The 17787-nt window shown below is 38.1% G+C and overlaps 1 protein-coding gene across 2 annotated transcripts in view; it reads left to right on the top strand.

The window, feature by feature from the left end:
* LOC149222315 (dentin sialophosphoprotein-like protein) overlaps positions 1–17402 on the top strand; it is a 119126-nt gene extending 101724 nt beyond the window's left edge. The window contains exons 5-12 of one of the 2 annotated variants that reach the window (XM_089385360.1): positions 5074–5399; positions 5758–5811; positions 5959–6047; positions 7072–9570; positions 9672–9749; positions 10090–10204; positions 16595–16645; positions 16811–17402. In XM_089385360.1, the coding sequence (XP_089241486.1) occupies positions 5074–5399; positions 5758–5811; positions 5959–6047; positions 7072–9570; positions 9672–9749; positions 10090–10204; positions 16595–16645; positions 16811–16876 (3278 nt within the window). In that variant the 3' untranslated portion in view covers positions 16877–17402. Of the gene's footprint in view, positions 1–5073; positions 5400–5757; positions 5812–5958; positions 6048–7071; positions 9571–9671; positions 9750–10074; positions 10205–16594; positions 16646–16810 lie in introns of both variants that reach the window. The other variant, XM_089385359.1, reaches the window with a different exon arrangement.
* Positions 17403–17787: the final 385 nt, after the last annotated feature.

The raw sequence follows: 17787 nt of genomic DNA, 5'->3' as shown, positions 1-17787 counted from the left end.
AACAACAAAAGAAATACTCATCAGCATCTTACATCGAGGTGCCACATGCTTCCTTAACCCATCAAGAGATTTCAACAGTTTCTCAATTAAGGATATCAGTGTTAAGGATGTCTTTGCCCTTTCTTCTTGTGAAGGTTTCAACTTAGGCTCATGTTTTGTGGGTAGTTCGGCATATTTCTATACATAATTTGTATTCCTCAACCCCAGGGAACTACGGAACTCCAAAAAAATAGTCTTCAAAGCTCCCGGAACTTTCCCAAGCTCCCATTGCAGCTCCCGCTGAAAAGGGAACGTTCCCATACAGTTCCAAAGCTTCCGGGAGCGCGGGAACCTTTGGAACGGGTTTCCCAACTCTTGGGAGTGGTTCCCGTGTAACAGAGCAATAAAACCCTACCCTCATCTGCTGCACTGGTTTTCCCGCATTAGGATTTTTCGGGGACAATTTTTAAAAAATAGCCGTGTCAAAATTCTTGTGTGTGTGCTAGAATTCCTCAGTTTTCAGTATTTTATTTTCCGCAGTATTTTTATGGTGAAAATTGCAGTTGTGATTTATTCATTGTTTGCCTTAGCAAATAAACTGCATAATTAAATTTTCAGTTAGAAGAATAATTTACAGTACCTGCAATAGATAAAAATTTCACATTCATCATAAAAAACATGGAAGCATAGTTGGAGTAGAAAGTCTACATGGTTGTAGCAGTAGTCATAATAGAAAGTAAGTAATTCATGGCATCAATCAAGGATAACCATAGCAGTAGTATGTATGGTTGAAAGAAAGTCATCTAGCATAATAGAAGATGAAGAAATCATCATACACCATAGTCATTAGGAAGGAGCATTTGCAGGATGAGGATAATCAAGATCCTCCATTGGAATCTTCATTAGAAGGTTCACCTCTACTTGGAAGAAGCAAGTGTCTTGCTAACAGTCTACGGTCCACCTTGTGTGGGATCCATAGGTAAGGTATGATGATGAAGATGTGCAACATGTCAAGTTGGTTGAATTACTTTAGTCTTCAAAGGAAAGGAAGCTGCCGAAGGAAGTCTAGATGACCACATGAAGGAATAGGTATGTATATATTTGATAGATAGATAAAGTCATGTCATCATGTGGTTGCAGTGAGTGAATGCTCTATCTCATGAGCATGATCGAAGAAGAAGGATCTCTTCCTTTAAGAAGATGCATAAAGGCATGAAGATAATATGCCTTGAACTCGTTCACATATTGATAAGATGAAATCAACATAATATGTCCTCATATGGAATATGAGGTGGTTGACAATGATGAAGGAACTATGAATAGAAGTTCCTGGGAAGCTATATGTGAAGAAAGAAAGAAGAGTTCATGAAATATGCAACCATTGTCACATAAGATAAGTAATCAACATCTGATAACTAGAAGAATTAGCCGTGACATCTCCATAGAAAAGATATGAAGACTTTGATAAAGTCTGTAAAGGAGGAGACCCTTGACATTGAAAGTCTTGGAGATGTGTTTGCTAATGTGTAGGATGATGATGTTACATGAAGCAAATGTCAATGATGAAAGGACATCATAAAAGGTAACTTTGATTTGATGTTTATTTTTGATTTTTGAACAACATCTGGTTGGGTTGAAACAGGGCTACTGAAAGAGTTGTAGATGTCACCTACAACTAGTACTCATGAGAATGGATGGAAGATCCTGAGAGAAACTTGACTTGGAAGAGGTAGTTTTGTGAAGGAAAGTCGGATGTGGACTAGAAGATCACTTTCTGATGAAAAAAGGATGACATGACTATTGATTCAACCCTATGGTTTGTTGAAGGAAAGTGATGGATGGCTGATGCCCTATGAAGAAAATCTAGAAGATGAAGGCTCCATAATGAAGAAGATGAAATTCATGACATCGAAAGGAGGAGGCCGACAAGTAGTTGATAGTACCATGATCTCCACGAAAGAGCAGATAATTGTTGTTGGTAACAAATCCCTAGTTAAGAGGGAGCTTGGGTATATTCCTTTTTATAGGAATGGGCATATCTTCCCTAGTTGAGAGGGAGAGATAGACACATCATTCTTGTCTTCTTGTGAATGAAGAATGGAGGATTGGGTAAGCATTTGGGGATTGATTCCAATACTCTTTGAGGATGTGGTGGGGCATCCAATATGTAAGAGTAGTCGAAGAGGAAATTCCTTGAGGATGTGTTATTCCAAAATAGGAATTGCCCTAAAAGGACATACCCTGTGAACACCCGGGTGGGGTGTGTGCCTTGAGAGACAATGATGATGGTGTCTATCAGTCATTGGTTTCTCCAACATTGTGTTTTGATCTTGTGGAGAGATAGAGTTGTTAGTCAAGGCCTTGCTATGTGACAATGTTGGTTGGTATGATGAAAAGCATTGATATGGGCATATCTTCCCTAGTTGAGAGGGAGAGATAGACACATCATTCTTGTCTTCTTGTGAATGAAGAATGGAGGATTGGGTAAGCATCTGGGGATTGATTCCAATACTCTTTGAGGATGTGGTGGGGCATCCAATATGTAAGAGTAGTCGAAGAGGAAATTCCTTGAGGATGTGTTATTCCAAAATAGGAATTGCCCTAAAAGGACATACCCTGTGAACACCCGGGTGGGGTGTGTGCCTTGAGAGACAATGATGATGGTGTCTATCAGTCATTGGTCTCTCCAACATTGTGTTTTGATCTTGTGGAGAGATAGAGTTGTTAGTCAAGGCCTTTCTATGTGACAATGTTGGTTGGTATGATGAAAAGCATTGATATAAGCTGAAATAAAAGCTTATGAGATGGCTTACCGGTGCAACTCTTCTTATGAGAATTCTTCAGTTTGAGAATGTCGAAGTACCTTGTATGGATTATGAATACCTCTTTAGTTAAGAGGGAGTGTTGAAAAGTGTAACTAGGTTCGGTCTTCATAATGACACATGTAAACATGATTTTATGTATTTGTTGTAAAGAGAAAAATAAATTTATTATTTTCATTCTCGAGGCATGGGCTTCATGCTCAAGGAAAATTCATTTTTATAGGTCAAGCACCCATTGAGTGCTTCTAGTGCTTGTCATTGAATCTACAAATCAATTGAATCATTGTCATGTATCGAAGACCCTTTTGGGCATATTGTATATTGTAAAGAAAATTTTATTTGAGTCAAAATTAGAGTCAAAGACCCTCCAAGACATTGTCAACGTGCAAGCAACAAGTCAGCCTACAAACTGTGACAAAAAGCCTATATAAAGGACTCGAACTCATTTGTAAAGGGCATCAAGCAAGTTTGTTGAAAGCACAAAAGAAGCACAAGTACAACCAACGAAGGAGAGAGAAACAAAAGAAGAAAACCGAATCTTTGAGGACTGTTTTAGGGTGAAATCTGTTCACACGTGAGAGGAGACTAGGGTAGAATTTGTTGCAGCAGAGCCGAAGTACAGTCACTTCAGGAGGCCAAAACAAGGTATCAAAGGTTCACATTGCAAAGCCAAATTTGTCAAGGAAGAAGGATTATCCCAAGCAAAGAAGAAGAGACTCACAAATCTGCCCTAAATTGTCCACACGTGTGGAACCACAGAGATTACAGGCAGGCCAAGAATTGCAGAGCTGTGACAGAGTCCGAGACTGTGAAGAGGAGCCAAAATTTGGAGAAGTGAGGCAAGTTTGACTTGGGTTGACTTCGTGAGAAGCAAGTTCTTCAAGGAGAGGTTTTGACTTGGTCTTGGAGGGGTCTTGGTCAAGGGTCAAAGGTTTTGGAATTCGTCAATTGAAGTTCTATAAGAAGAGAAGAATTCTTGTGGGTTTTCCTCTCAAGAGGAGAGGTTTTGGCCCTGGCTGATAGCCTATATCTTGTGTCCTCGTCTCATTATTCTTTATTGTTTGGTAGCTGTTTGATGATAAGAACACTAATTATAATAAAGTGAAAGAAGAAGATAATCAAGTTCAGAAAAATACGTCACAAGCAGCTATCAAAGTAAGAGAAATCACTTCATCTAGCTTCCCCTCGATTTCTCAACACAACAAAATCCCGTCTTATTTCACTCTCTTCCTGCCTCCTCTTTGTCTTTGCCTACATGATTTTTCCAACAAAGAAACGTTTAAAGCACATTAAACCCTGTCTATCCTCCTTGAAGTCATTCTGTAGCCAGGGAAGTTTGGACTTTGTGAATCCACTACCTTGTACAATAAGCATATTCCCACGTCCATATTGATAGAGTAGATGAGATTAACTGTTAACATTAATGGTATGGTTTGCGTGGTTCTTTGAGCTCCCATCACTTAGACACTTAATTTTTTTTTCAGGGTAAGATTGGTGAGACTCCTGTAACTGTGATCCATAAATATCACCCTGTAACATAACTTTTGCATATCTATTTCATGTTTTTTGAACAGCCTCTCCACATGAATCTTCTGCATGAATTTCGAAAACTGACCAGACTTCTGCTATCGACTTTGTTACCCTCCTCATCATTGTTCTTATATTATCTCTCAATCAGATTGCCAAATGTGGGCATGTTGTCCGAGTAATCAGTAAGGATTCTTGCCACCCTTTCCACCACACTACCCCGAGAAAACCCCAACCTACTTCAGAAAAGCACCCTTGGCCACAACCTTGTGGATGACCTCATCTCTTATTCTCAGCCGTCCGCCACATACTCCACATCTTCCAATCAATGGGTTTTATTCTTCTTCTTATTTCTATACTAGGAATGAAGTCAAATGTTCTGGCGACCTCCATTATTCATATCTTATATATCAAATATTTATGATTTCTTAGATCTCATTGAGCAAATTAAGTGAGCGTTTAACTGCTCCATTGATAATCTTAAGCAGAAAAGCATGCAAGATCTGAACTAAGAATTATAATTTATGGACAAAAGCAAATTCATAAAATTAAAAAGTTAACTAAGAAGGCACTATCTAACCTCAATGGTGGTTTGCAAAATATCATTTTGATGTTCTTAGGTTTAAATAGGTATGTCTTGGGTGTCAGTCAAGTCATATGTAGGATATTACTTAATTTGCATATGTTGATTTGCTTTTTCATTCTCTTCAATAAGTAGTATTGATTTTCTTTCTATTTTTTACAGCTGCAGTCAGTTCAAAAATAGCAAACAGTAAATCTGCAACCTCACCTGTAGCATTTCCATCTGAGCAGCAAATAACTATAGCTCCACCTCCGACTGGGCAGACAAGTGGTACGCAGTTGTCCAAGGGGCATGCCATCACAGACGAAGTTGTCACTTCTCACCCTAAGCCAGATGTTGGAAAGCAAAAAGAAAGGACCTCTACTTCAGCTCTGACACCAGTATCTGAAGGAAGGGTTCAAAAAGCTAGTGTGGGGTCCACACCAACAGACTTGCGCAGCCTATTAATTACGCAACTCACAGAAAACCCCAAGGGAATGACAATCAAGGTACACTGACTAAAGTTTCTTTACATCTTGACATGATAGAGAAGTCAGAAAATGCAAATCTTGCACCCAATAACCAAAAGTTACTTTATCAAAAAGCTTTGTGCTTTCCCTTTCTTGTTTTTATTCGTTCATACTTTGTTTGGCCTCCCAAATATTCATGTCAGTAATGAATTGCTGTTTAATTAGAAAAACAATTCTCTTAATGATTTCTAACATTGGAAAATATACAATGCATTCTTTTTCATATTTTTCAGTGTTTCGTAGAGAAAGTATGATGATAGATCTGCCTTGCACAAATTAGCAGAAAAGATATATTATTTTTGTGAATGAATTCATAAATAATGTCACTTGCCAACAGGCTATTGAGAAAGCAATTGGTGTCGGAAAAAAGATTGAGCCAGTGATTAAGACTGTGAGTACCATCCAGTGCTTTTGGGTGTACATGTTTCTGGATGCAAGAAAGTCATGTGCCATACTTTGATAGACTAGAATCGTAGGATGTGTCTTGAACACATTAATCTTAAATTTTCCCATTCTGACACTATTATTTTGGCTTTAGATTGCAAATTACCAGGCTCCAGGAAGATACATTCTGAAACCAGGTGTGGAGAAAGAAGGATCTGCGAAGCTCTCACCTTGTAGTGGAAGGTGAGAGACAATTTTATATCTTATCCTTAACCTCAGATTTTAGGACTACTTAAGAGACTCTAGGCACTCCTCATGGCTGTTGTCAAACGTTTTCCGTAGTCCTATTGACCTATTTTGGTCATTCATGAACATTATATAATTTATTTCACTTCATTTTCTTCAAGGTCTTGATTCCAGCATGTTTACTTTTGAGATTATGCTTGACTTGCCTTTGTGTGAATATTTCTGTACATATGGCCATTCTTATGATGTTTGCACAAATTAATTTCTTTTACTGTTATAGTGTATAAATAATTTCGGCAAAATCACCCGACTTATGATCCTGAAGATTCCATTTTGAGCACCGAACTCTTATTTACTCTAAACCATAACTAGAGATCTTTATTCTTAAATTTATAATACTCTCAGATGAATCCCTTTCCTCAATTTATAGTTTTTCATGTCGTAAATGATTTGATTATTGTCTTGACCTCTTTATTACTGTATGTCCTTCTCTTTGACTGTTTTAACTTTTCTTAACTGCACATCTCTGATTTTTATGTGATATAGATGCTTTTCAGGATATTGCATGCACGCTGCATAGAGTAATATATTCATGTCAGGAATGTCTTTCCATATTTGTCAATCTGATGGTTGCCCAAAGCTTAAAGATCCCTTGCTGGGTTTGCGATGCTAATGCTCCCACCAGGGTTCAATTCTCACCCAGGACACACTTGTGCTTGTCCTTGTGTTTGTTGCGCAATGGTACTTGCTAGAGTGGTTGAGGAGTGATTTTGGTGGAATAGATACTCCTTAGTTGTGGCAGCTTAGTCAAAGGTTTGCTTTCACGAGTCCACATCCTTGTGAACTCGTGTTGACTTGAAGCAGGCTATTAAATAGAAAATCCCTTCAATTCCCTGATAAATAAGAATTAGCAAGTTCTTTAAATGACACACTTCCTTTCGCTTACATTTGCTTTATCTATTTTGGAATTATATTGGCTTTTAATTATTGTATTCAATAATTTTTTGAATTTGGTTTGCAGCTCTCTTGAACGCCAACCCAGTGTCTCTCCATTGGTGGACATGTCACCGTTGTCAGACAAGGCTGGAGAACCAACTGGTGAGCAGCAGATGCACTCAACCCCGAAACAAGATTCAGACTTGAACATTGTTGATGAAATAGATGACCATCTGCACGAGTCTCCAGATGTGATTGCGAAACACAAGAAAGCAATTAATAGTGATGGAAGTGGCTCCAGCAGTTCCAGTGATAGTGGAAGTGACAGTGAAAGTGATAGTGGAAGTAGTGACAGTGGAAGTGATAGTGATCGGAGTCAAAGCAGAAGCAGGAGCAGAAGTAGAAGCAAAAGCAAGAGTAGAAGCCCAGCTGGAAGTGGGAGTGGAAGCAGCAGTGACAGTGAGAGTGAAGGTAGTTCTAGCAGTAGTGAAGAGTCTGATGTAGATATTATGTGTGATGATGATAAGTCTGACAATGAAGCTGAGACCATGAAGGATCTCAGTGATTCTAAACTAACCCCCTCCCATACTGACAGAGACGAGTTTGGTGAAAACTATAAGCAGAAGGTGATGATTGAACAAAAAAATAGTGGGCAACCCCCACAGTCACCAAGGAACTCAGAAGATATTGATGTTTGTGATGATATAGTTGAGGGAGAAGAGATCAGCAAAATTGCCCAACATTACATTGGAAAGATAACATCTGATGGTGAAGATGACACTGACATGGCTGTAGATATTGATTTGATACATTGTGAGGGAGAAATCAAATCACCTGAAGGGAAAATAACCATTTCTCCAGAACATCGTAAAAGAGAAGATATTCATAGTTCGATTGGTGTTCGAGGATCCAAGGGTGCACCTATGGATGAAAGCAATTTGTCAAAGGAGAATCCAATTGGCAAGACTCTGCAGAAATCTGAAAAGATGCCTAAAAACATTTCTAAGCATGGTCGTGATAGTAATCAAAGTCAGATAGGATCTGAAAAGTATAGCTCAAGACAGGATAACAGAATTCGAGCAGAAAAGAAGGATGAGTTGGATTCAGATATGAGAAGAAATCGAGATGTCACCTTATCTCAATCCCTCTTTGAATCTCCTGCTAGACCTGAAATTACCTCTAATAGAAAAGATCTTGAGACACGACAGGTTGCAAAAGTGATGAACAAAGCAAGGTTTACAAATGCTAACTCTGAAAGGGCTTTTGAACATGCAACTCCTGTGGGAAGGTCTGCCCATGATGAAGATACCTTCAGGGGACAGGCTTCTACAAGGGCTCAGACTGCTTTTGCTAAAGATTTGGATGATGCTGAAAGTTTTGATCAACATCTTGATGGACAGCAGTCATATCAAAGGCCTTTTGATTCTAATTCAAGAACAAAGGTTCCAGATGTTATGCAGGGTTCTGGGAGGTATGCTGACTCTTTAAATAAAGTAGGTAAACTAAATGACAGAGCATCAAGACCAGCTAATGAAAGCGACATCTCCACTGCCAAAAGCTCTAGTATGGAAGACAAAAATTCAAGATATGAAATGACACTCAAGACTGCACCAGATGATGATGTAGTGGCTAAAGAAAAATTCAATAATTCCAATTTTTCAAAGGAGAGTGAAAATGCAGAAAGATACAAGTCCATTGATTCACAATGCAAACGGCCTGTGGACCTAAGTGGGAGAAAGGATGCAGGATCATTGGGATTATCAGTTATGCGCAATGCATCAAAGGACACCAAGAATGTTGAGATTGAGAAACGCCAATTACATTCTGTAAAGGAGAGTACCCTGAAAAGGGAATATTCAGATCTAGAATTGGGAGAATTTAGGGAACCGGTGTCTGAAGAAGAGCCTCAAGAACCTAAGAGTAGATTTGAAAAATCACAAACAAATAGAGGTAGTATGGATGCTAAAGTAAAAAGTGGAGCTAAAAGGGAAGGTGAAAGCCCTGATGTTGCTAAAGGGCGCGCAATTGGAAAAGCAGTTCCTGAATTGAAAAAACTGTCGCCTTCTGAACCAGTTGAAGAATTCAGTAAACACGATGGACGAATTGGTAAAAGGATGCTGGAGGATGGAATGTCAGATCTGGTAAAACCTATTAAGAAGGCTGCATTTACTCAAGCTCGACAGCCCTTACACTCAGATCATACAGATGTAGAGCCTTTGTCAAGACACGAGATGACAGAAATGCCAGTGAAAGTTACCACTACTGAAATGACAAAGACAAGTCCATTTCGGGGGCCAGAAACTCAGGGAAGTTCTGGTTACAGAAAGACTCCTACCAGTGGTTTGCAGAAACCAGAATATAAAGGGAAGGTACAAGATGCCACAACATGTGACAATAAAGATGTTGTGCAAAAGACCAAGGGAAATATCAATCCGGTTGAAAAACGTAAAGAAAATACTAAAGGGGAAAACAACTCAATCCCATCAAAAAAGAAACCTGCACCGGCTGATGAAGGGCAGGTATTCTATGCTAAGTATGAGAAGGATAAAGCTGAACTCAGAGGGTCGATCAAGAACATTGAACAGTGAGTTACTCTTTTTCCTTGTCTTGCAAAAGTTTATGATATGATACAATTTTTTTAATACTTTTTTTGGTTTTATCTGATGACCAAAGTTTGTATTCCAGGTTCAAAGAGTATGTCCATGAGTTTCAGGAGAAATATACTTGTTACCAGTTGCTAAATACAGCCCTTGAGAGCGATAAGTAAGATTTATGTGTTCTTTCATTAAATCTTTTTAACCAATTTGGACTATGCATTTTATGTGAATTTTAATTGTTGTGTAGGACATGTTTTATTTTCTCCATGTTTTACATTTTTCGAGTATGTAGAGTTGGTTCCTAACAACTTAATGTCTGTGATAAAGCACATTTAGTTTATATGCATTAAGATGAAAACTTGGCATATGAATTGCATGCTACTGTCAGCTTTGTGAAGCTTCATTGGGTTCTAGTTATAGTCAAACCATAGAATACTTAATGATATATTTTGGTTTGTTGTAATCTCTATACCTGATTTGTTGATTTGAAGGGTCTTATTTTCCAGGGAGGACTTTCAAAAATTGGGAATAGATTTGCACTCTGCAAAAGATAAAGGCGATACACAGTTATTTGCTACCATTTCAGAACAAGTGAAGAAAGCTTACAGTCAGTGTGCTTTGGTATGTTTATTCATCTCTGCTATTGATTTTGGATAAAATTTTAAAAGCAGAACTTCAATTGCCTGCAATGCTAATCATACAAGTAGAGCCTGATGTTCATACATTCTTGATATGTGTACTTGCACATTGAAGATCTGCTATCCTTTTTTATATTTATCTTATAAGTTGAATTAATTACTAGTGAAGATTATCTTTTATGCTTATTTAGATATTGGTTTAGTTAGGTTTTATTTCCTATGCTTGCCTTCCTGAACATTTAGAATCTGGTTGCACCATTTATACAGACTTATTGTTACAAGAGCTAGAAACCCTAGATAGGGTTACATTGCAGAGCACATGAGGGAGATTAAACAACAATGCTCATTGATATTATGAATAACTGGTGCATTTATTACAATGAGATTCACTTTTCTTACAAAGAGTTCGAGGTGCTTATTTGTCCAAAACCCTAAAAGAAAATAATAACTGAAACCCAAGTCACTTAGATGACTTTATTACACATGTAATCCTTATATTCTAACATCCCTCTTAAGGCTTGTAGCACCGAAAACAAAATTTATTGAAATCAAACACACTAAATGAAACTAAAATGCCAGAAGGAAATGGAAATGGAAGCTGCTTATTTGAGCTCCATCAAGTTGTCTCATAACCCTCATAGAGGTGTTGCTCCTGATTCGATTTCTTGAGTTTGAAGATTCCACCTCCCGAAACTCCTGAATTATTGGACAACCATCCATATTGAGTAACATCGATAATGCTCCATCTGGCTATCTCAATGCCCTCTGTGAGGGTATAATTCCCAAGATCCACAAACTCTCAAACTATTTGGTAAGCCATCCATGTTGAGCTATATCTACATTAGATCCCTTCCTGTCTTCAAGATGTGAGCCTCTTAAAATGTGGGAAATTGTTAAAATTGGCAACTAGGGCCAAACTCCATGTGGGTCACCTCATTTATGGCAGCTGATATTTTTCCTAGATTCCTCTTGTCGAGAGATGTAGGATTGATCTAAAGATCATTCGATTCCGACAAGTATTTATGGAGATATGAATTTATTTGTATTTACTTGACAAATCGTCAAGGTCGGCGAGCAGTTAAATGTGTGGCACACATGCCCAGTGAATCATATAAATACAAGAGAGGTCGATTCTTTTTCTCACCATCTCATCTCACTCATTCTTCTCTCTCTTTCCTTAGCTTTGGGTTATACAAGGAGCAGCTCACACGTGGGAAGGAGGACGCATTAGGGTAAGGAGGACGCAGAAGCCATTGAAGGTCTCTTTGACCTGCGTTGACCAAGCGTTGAGTCATCAAGGGTGCGGTTTTGGTGTGGCTGCCTCTCCTAGGCATGCCGCAGATTTTGGCACAAAAATCGAGGGAATCTGTCCACAGGTTTGACTAGCGTTGACTGCCCTAGTTTTGGGTAGTAGGTTGACTTCAGTCAACAACAGTTCAACTGTGTTTTTGGGGTTGTTCAAGGGCTGTTTCTTCACGCTGTTCGAGGGCTAGTTGACTGGATATTGACCAAGCATATTGGAGGTCAATTTCAACTCATTTGACCAAGTTTGACTTCGCTGATCTAGGGTTTGCTGCTGCTGATATAAAATTACAGAACTCTGATTTTGTACAATTTCTCTCTGCTGAACTATTGAAGATAAAAGAAGATTTGATCAAAGGGTTTCCCTGCATTGGGGTTTGTCCCTGGCTAGTTGCCACATCTTGTTTCTCTTGTCTTGGCTTGTTTTCTGTCGATCGTTTAATGTTCTATCTGCACTTTACTTAATGTATATGTGATTGCTAATCAATGGCTAATAAGAAGAAAAGAAGTAAACTGCACTAAGCATAGAACATACCATAATTTAACAGAAATGCCATTTCTTTAGCAAAGTCACCATCACTGTTTGCATCTCGTGGATCTCCAACAACTACATTAGCAGCTATAAGTGGTTTTTCCTTAAGCTTTCCTTTGAGAACATTGTGGGCTTGAACTCTATAGTTCTAGACTGTACGACCTATTATTGCTTCTTTTAGTAGGATTGTTGAAGATCCATACAACTTGCTAGGTTGACACACATAGGAAAAATACCCTCATTCAACTCTCACTAAGTTCTCACTCTTTAAGCCCAACTCCTATCAAAACGACTGTGGGAGGCTTCCATTATATAAGTCCAGCCAATCGATATAAGACCTGTGCCTTGTGATGGGGATAAATGACTAAAGTGGAAGAGTTTAAATGCCATCCTACTAGTGAGGATAAATGACGATGGAAAAATCAAGCATGCGTGCATGCAACTTGAAGGTGAAGCGTATAATTGGTATATGTGGTGTAAAAAATCGGCATATTTGATTAGTTGGAGTAAATTTAAAGATGCTTTCTTTAAATGGTTCCAAGGTACCAAGGAAGAAGAATTCTTCACAGAACTCACCAAACTACAACAAAAAGGAAGTGTGGACAATTTTACTAGAGAATGGGAGACACTAGTCTTCGAGTACCCAGATTATCAGAAAAATACCTTAATCAATCATACCTCACTGGACTTAAACCATATCTCGAAAATGAACTTAAGCTTCATGACATTACATCTATAAAAGAAGCAAGATGGAAAACCAAAGTTGCATTAAAGAATGGCCTAAACCTGTTAACATCTCTAATTTAAGAATATTTTTAGGATTGACTAGATACTACCGACGATTTATTCGAAATTATGCCAACATAACTGCTCCTCTAACAAATATTTTAAAGATAAATTCATTCATATGGGATGATCAAGCAAAACAATGTTTTGAAATCTTAAAGGAGGTCATATCTTCATCACCGATGTTATCAACTCCTGATTTTTCAAAACCTTTTATAATTGAATGCAATGCTTCCAGGTTTGGATTAGGAGCTGTTTTAATCTAAGTTATCAGGATTCGGATACGGATACAAATACGGATACGGATCCGGATCCGGATCCTCTAGTTTTTAGAAAATCCAAGATCCGGATATGACAAGGATATGTCACGTACACAAAAACTAAAATATAATAATATTTTTAAAATTTTGAAAAACACTTTTAGAGCTAAAAAAGCAAATACTCCATGAAACCATCTAACCTTTTTAGAGAACTGAATGATAAATACGAAGATTGAAACACTGAAATGATGCATCCTCCCTCATACAAAGTAACAAATAGGATCATAATATCATAAATGATACTAGTAAATACATTTACATATTCTCAAATGGATCTATATCTTCTGCATATTGCAACTCTACATCATGAATAGATGATGGGGGTCCTGGAATGTAGGAAGCTGCATCAGTGGGCTGGACTGGTGGTGGAACAATATCCTCAAGTAGGTTGAGGTGAGTTATGGCCTTCAATGTCAGGTTCAAGTCAGAGATCTCAGGCTCCACATCCCACATCCTGCTCGGACCTTTTTTTTACTCTGGTTCAACATGTGATAGAAGACGAAGGTTGGAATGAACATAAACAAGATCCTCAGCCTTTGCTGCTCCCAGCCTGTTTTGCTTCACTGAATGGATGAAGCCATATGTACTCCAATTCCTCTCAGCTGATGAGGAACTAGCAACCTATGATAACAACCTAGTGGCTAGAGTAGAGAGATGAATGCTATCCCCACCATGGAAGCCCCACCAAGTAATAGGATCAATATGCCCTCGATCATCCATAGCTATTGGATCTGAAAAGCTACCAGTAGACTGTACAAACCAATGTTTTACGACTCCGACTCCGACTCCGACTCGGCCGAGGATCGACTCCGACTCCGACTCCGAAACGGTAATGACTCGTCCGGCTCGATTTCAATGACTCGGTCGTTGTAAAAAATACATTAAATATTTTTTTTTTTTATTAAAAAACATAATTTTAAATATTTTAAACATAATTTTAAAGATTTTCATTCATGTTTCCAAACACACAGCATTATAATATAGATGGAAGACAACTTTGTATCCATCTGGCCCACATTTGCCAAAAGAAACCTAGCTGCAGGCACCGAGGGTATCAAACCCTATTACAAGCTTTAAAGGGGACATTTACCCTTGACGCTGGGGGTTTAATAGATTTATTGTTGTTAATCATATATACTGATATTTTATTTACAGGCCTAGAGATGAATTTTTGAGGGATTGGTGTGAGTTTACATTGAGAATTTGTCATTTGTGACTATCCCTGTTGATTTACAGGCCTGATTATCTTTCCTTACCCTGGCCACTGGCTTATTGGGCATTATCACAGGTCTAAAAGGCTTATTTCTCTTTTCTGCAGCCTTGTTCAGCGTTGTCTCCCTCAGCCACCAGCGTCTACAGGGTCTCTTCCTTAATGTATACAGTACAGGGCCAATAAATCTGTAATTGCAGGCTCAGCGTTGCATTCTGAAGGGGTCACATTGCCAAATTGGAGTCCAACATTCATATCCAGGCTGATTCAATGTTCACTGTACCATATCTTAGGCCTGGTGTTTTCCTTTTGTCTCTGAAGCTCATTGTTAGTTGACTTATGCGATAGTAGATAGCATTATTTCTCTCTTTGTGAGTTATCTTTCAGATGCATTAATTTGTCAAATTGAAAAATCACTGTTAACAATAGCAATTATCTATCTCATTATATTGTGATTTCACTTGTCCTTCTTGCTGTCATAAAACGTCTAAGTGAAATTTCTACACACAGTACACATTAAGAGGCATCCAATTCCTATATACATCAGGCGGTTGTCAATTAATTAACTTAAGGACATTCGTTCATGATCATTGTTTGAACATTTTCTCTGGTCTGTTCTAACATCATGATCAATACAAAAGGCTGTTACAATATCTCAGCATTCTGAAGCTAACAGTGGTGAGAGCATGCTCCAATACGTCTAATTTGCAATATATAAGTCTCTGTTATGAATTTTTTTATCATTTACGCTGCCCAGCCGTCCCAACAGTGACTCGGCCAGCTACCCGGCCGGGTTGACCGAGTCACATATGACTCGGTCAATCGAACCGGGTAGCTGGCCGAGTCACTCGCCAGGCCTTTGACTCGGTTCGACTCGGCCGTTTTGTAAAACAATGGTACAAACCCTCCAAATTCTTGGCGGACTTCCATTGCAACTCCCATATCTTTATAAATTTTCATCAAAGTTGTCTTATATCCTTGTACCACTTCAGAATCTTTGTTTGGTGTTGTTCTACCAGGTAAAGATACAATTTTAGAATGATAGCATTTAGGGTGCAATGCATATGCCAAAAGGTGTGATGGTGTGGTCATTTTGTTCCACCTTTCTGTAACGATGTCCTTAACTAAATAATAGAATGTTTCAACTTTCATAAGGGTCATTTTCACTTGCCCTGATAATTTCCCTTATCCTCTCCAACATACTATCAATGTTTTCATAAACTTCCCCCAAGCAAGGTGTATCTGTATCAAATGCCCTAATCAAGGTCAAAATTGGTTCAGTGAACCGTAGAAGGTATTGGACCTTGTCCTACCATGCATCATCAAGAATGATGGACTTGATTTTTTGCTCTCTATCAGAAGTGGAAGTTCCATGATTCCCAAAGAGGGTCAATGACCATTGCTTGTAATGTTCGTCTCACCTCCACAAGTCTCTTTATGACAAGAGTGTGGGAGGCATATGACTGTCTAGAACAGCCTCCTTTGTCTAGATCTGATATGACTGTAACCAAAGATTCAGGCAAACTCGACTTTCTCCAATGTTTTAGTTACATTTTAATAAAATCAGACAGTCTAGTGCCAACTCATCAATTATGTCAAGATTAAATGTAATGAGTATGATAATTTGATTTATCCATGCCCGAGAAGCTTCCATGATTTGTTTCGAATAGTAAGCATGTAACTGAAGCTGCATGGCAAATTCAACTTGGTCATGAATGTACCCATACTCATCTGACATATTCAAATTTGCTAATATTTTTACTAAACAAGGAAAAAGGAGCTTGGTCTGGGTCATTCTACTGGAACTTGTGCAAGTAAGATTATGCATTTGGTGGGAGCCATGTTACAGGGATCAATTATTATCACGCCATGGCATATATAAATGTAATTGGCAAGGAAGAAATTATGCTTTTATCACCAAATAGTATGTATTTTGTGACCAAATAGTATGGTTTGGTATTTGATTGCCAGTGAGTTGGGAACACAATTTGAGCGTGAAAATAATATATTTTCTCAAGAAATTAGAGGATAGCATTGTGATCAGATTTCTGGGTTGTATATTAGCCTTGCTGTCTAATGTTAATTAGTATCCATGGATCCTGCCATATAAGCACCCAATAACATTCTAATCTGTTGATGATTTTTTTGAACTTATTTCTATTATCAGGAGTTGATATATGAATGAATATAAAATAGACATTACAATTACCTTTTTGTATACAGAGACACAAGCGGATGAAGAAGGTATTCATTGTGCTGCATGAAGAACTAAAAGTAAGTCCGTGTCTTTATTTTGAAATGCTGATTATCTTCTTGTTTTTCTGCCTGCCACAAAACTTGGAAGATTACCCTTGCACTTGTACTTTTAATTCAACCTTTGTGTATTTTAAAACAGAGCTTATGAAAATTATGCCCTAAATATTTATGCTTCGTGCACAGAACTTAAAACAAAGAGCGAGAGATTTTGATGCGAGGTATCACAACCAAATTCAAGGGCACGTATAATCACAAATGTTGTACCGTAACGTGTATATCTAGAACTGCTCCGCTATCGACTCTGTAATATCTTAAATCCAGTTCAATCAGTCTGAGGACGGAATTTCAGATATTTGATTATTGTGGCTCTTTTTACCACATGAAATATTTCCTTTCGTATTAGAGGAACTTGTACAGATATGAGGAATAGCGGTGTACTAATATTACCAATTTTTTAAATAAATCAGTTGGTCAGTTATTGTGGCCTACTATTTTTTGTATAGTAGTTTAACTTCACCATGGTTGGATTCTTCTTGAAATTCAGTAAAATATGTAGCAGTCAGACTGCTGTAACTTATTCAAGTCCTTTCATTTCTCTCAGCTTACCTGAGAAGAAGCTTTAGAAATCTGGGAAAGCTCTAATGTCATAATTTGAAGTTTGTCCCGGCTGAACAGTCTGACAGACATAAATACCATGTGTATGATTTAAGCACGTTCAAGAAGAAAAGTTGAATTTCTAGCCGTGTTATACATATATCATCTAGTTGGAAGGTAACTTGTGGGTACTAAATGACCTGGTAGTAAAACATCTTGAAAGACTTTCAGATTGAGAGGGCAAGGCTTCAAGTCGAAGTCAAATTAGTTCTTGAAATCCCGTTTGAATAACCTCCTGCACTAAATGATTAATGATTAGTTCTGATGTAATTTTGTGAACAGGTGATAGAATATCTGGAAAAGGATCAATGTTATATTGACAGGTGGCATCTTAGAGATGCTAGGGTGGCAAGCAGTTTCTGGAGTTCTGTTTCAGACAGGCTCAGGCGATGGTTTAATTGCCCATTGGTTTTGTTTCATGCGAAATATATATACTTGATAGCCAATCCTTCTGTGCTTAACAACTAATAAATGTTTTGTTTGCTGCCATTTTGTATATTTGTTAC

Source organism: Pinus tabuliformis, chromosome Q (genome assembly GCF_031772625.1).
Source record: "Pinus tabuliformis cultivar Carrire ecotype Pingquan chromosome Q, CPIR1, whole genome shotgun sequence".
NCBI lineage: Eukaryota > Viridiplantae > Streptophyta > Pinopsida > Pinales > Pinaceae > Pinus > Pinus tabuliformis.
Note: the sequence above shows the minus strand (reverse complement) of the source record. Positions and strands in the feature narration are given on the sequence as shown.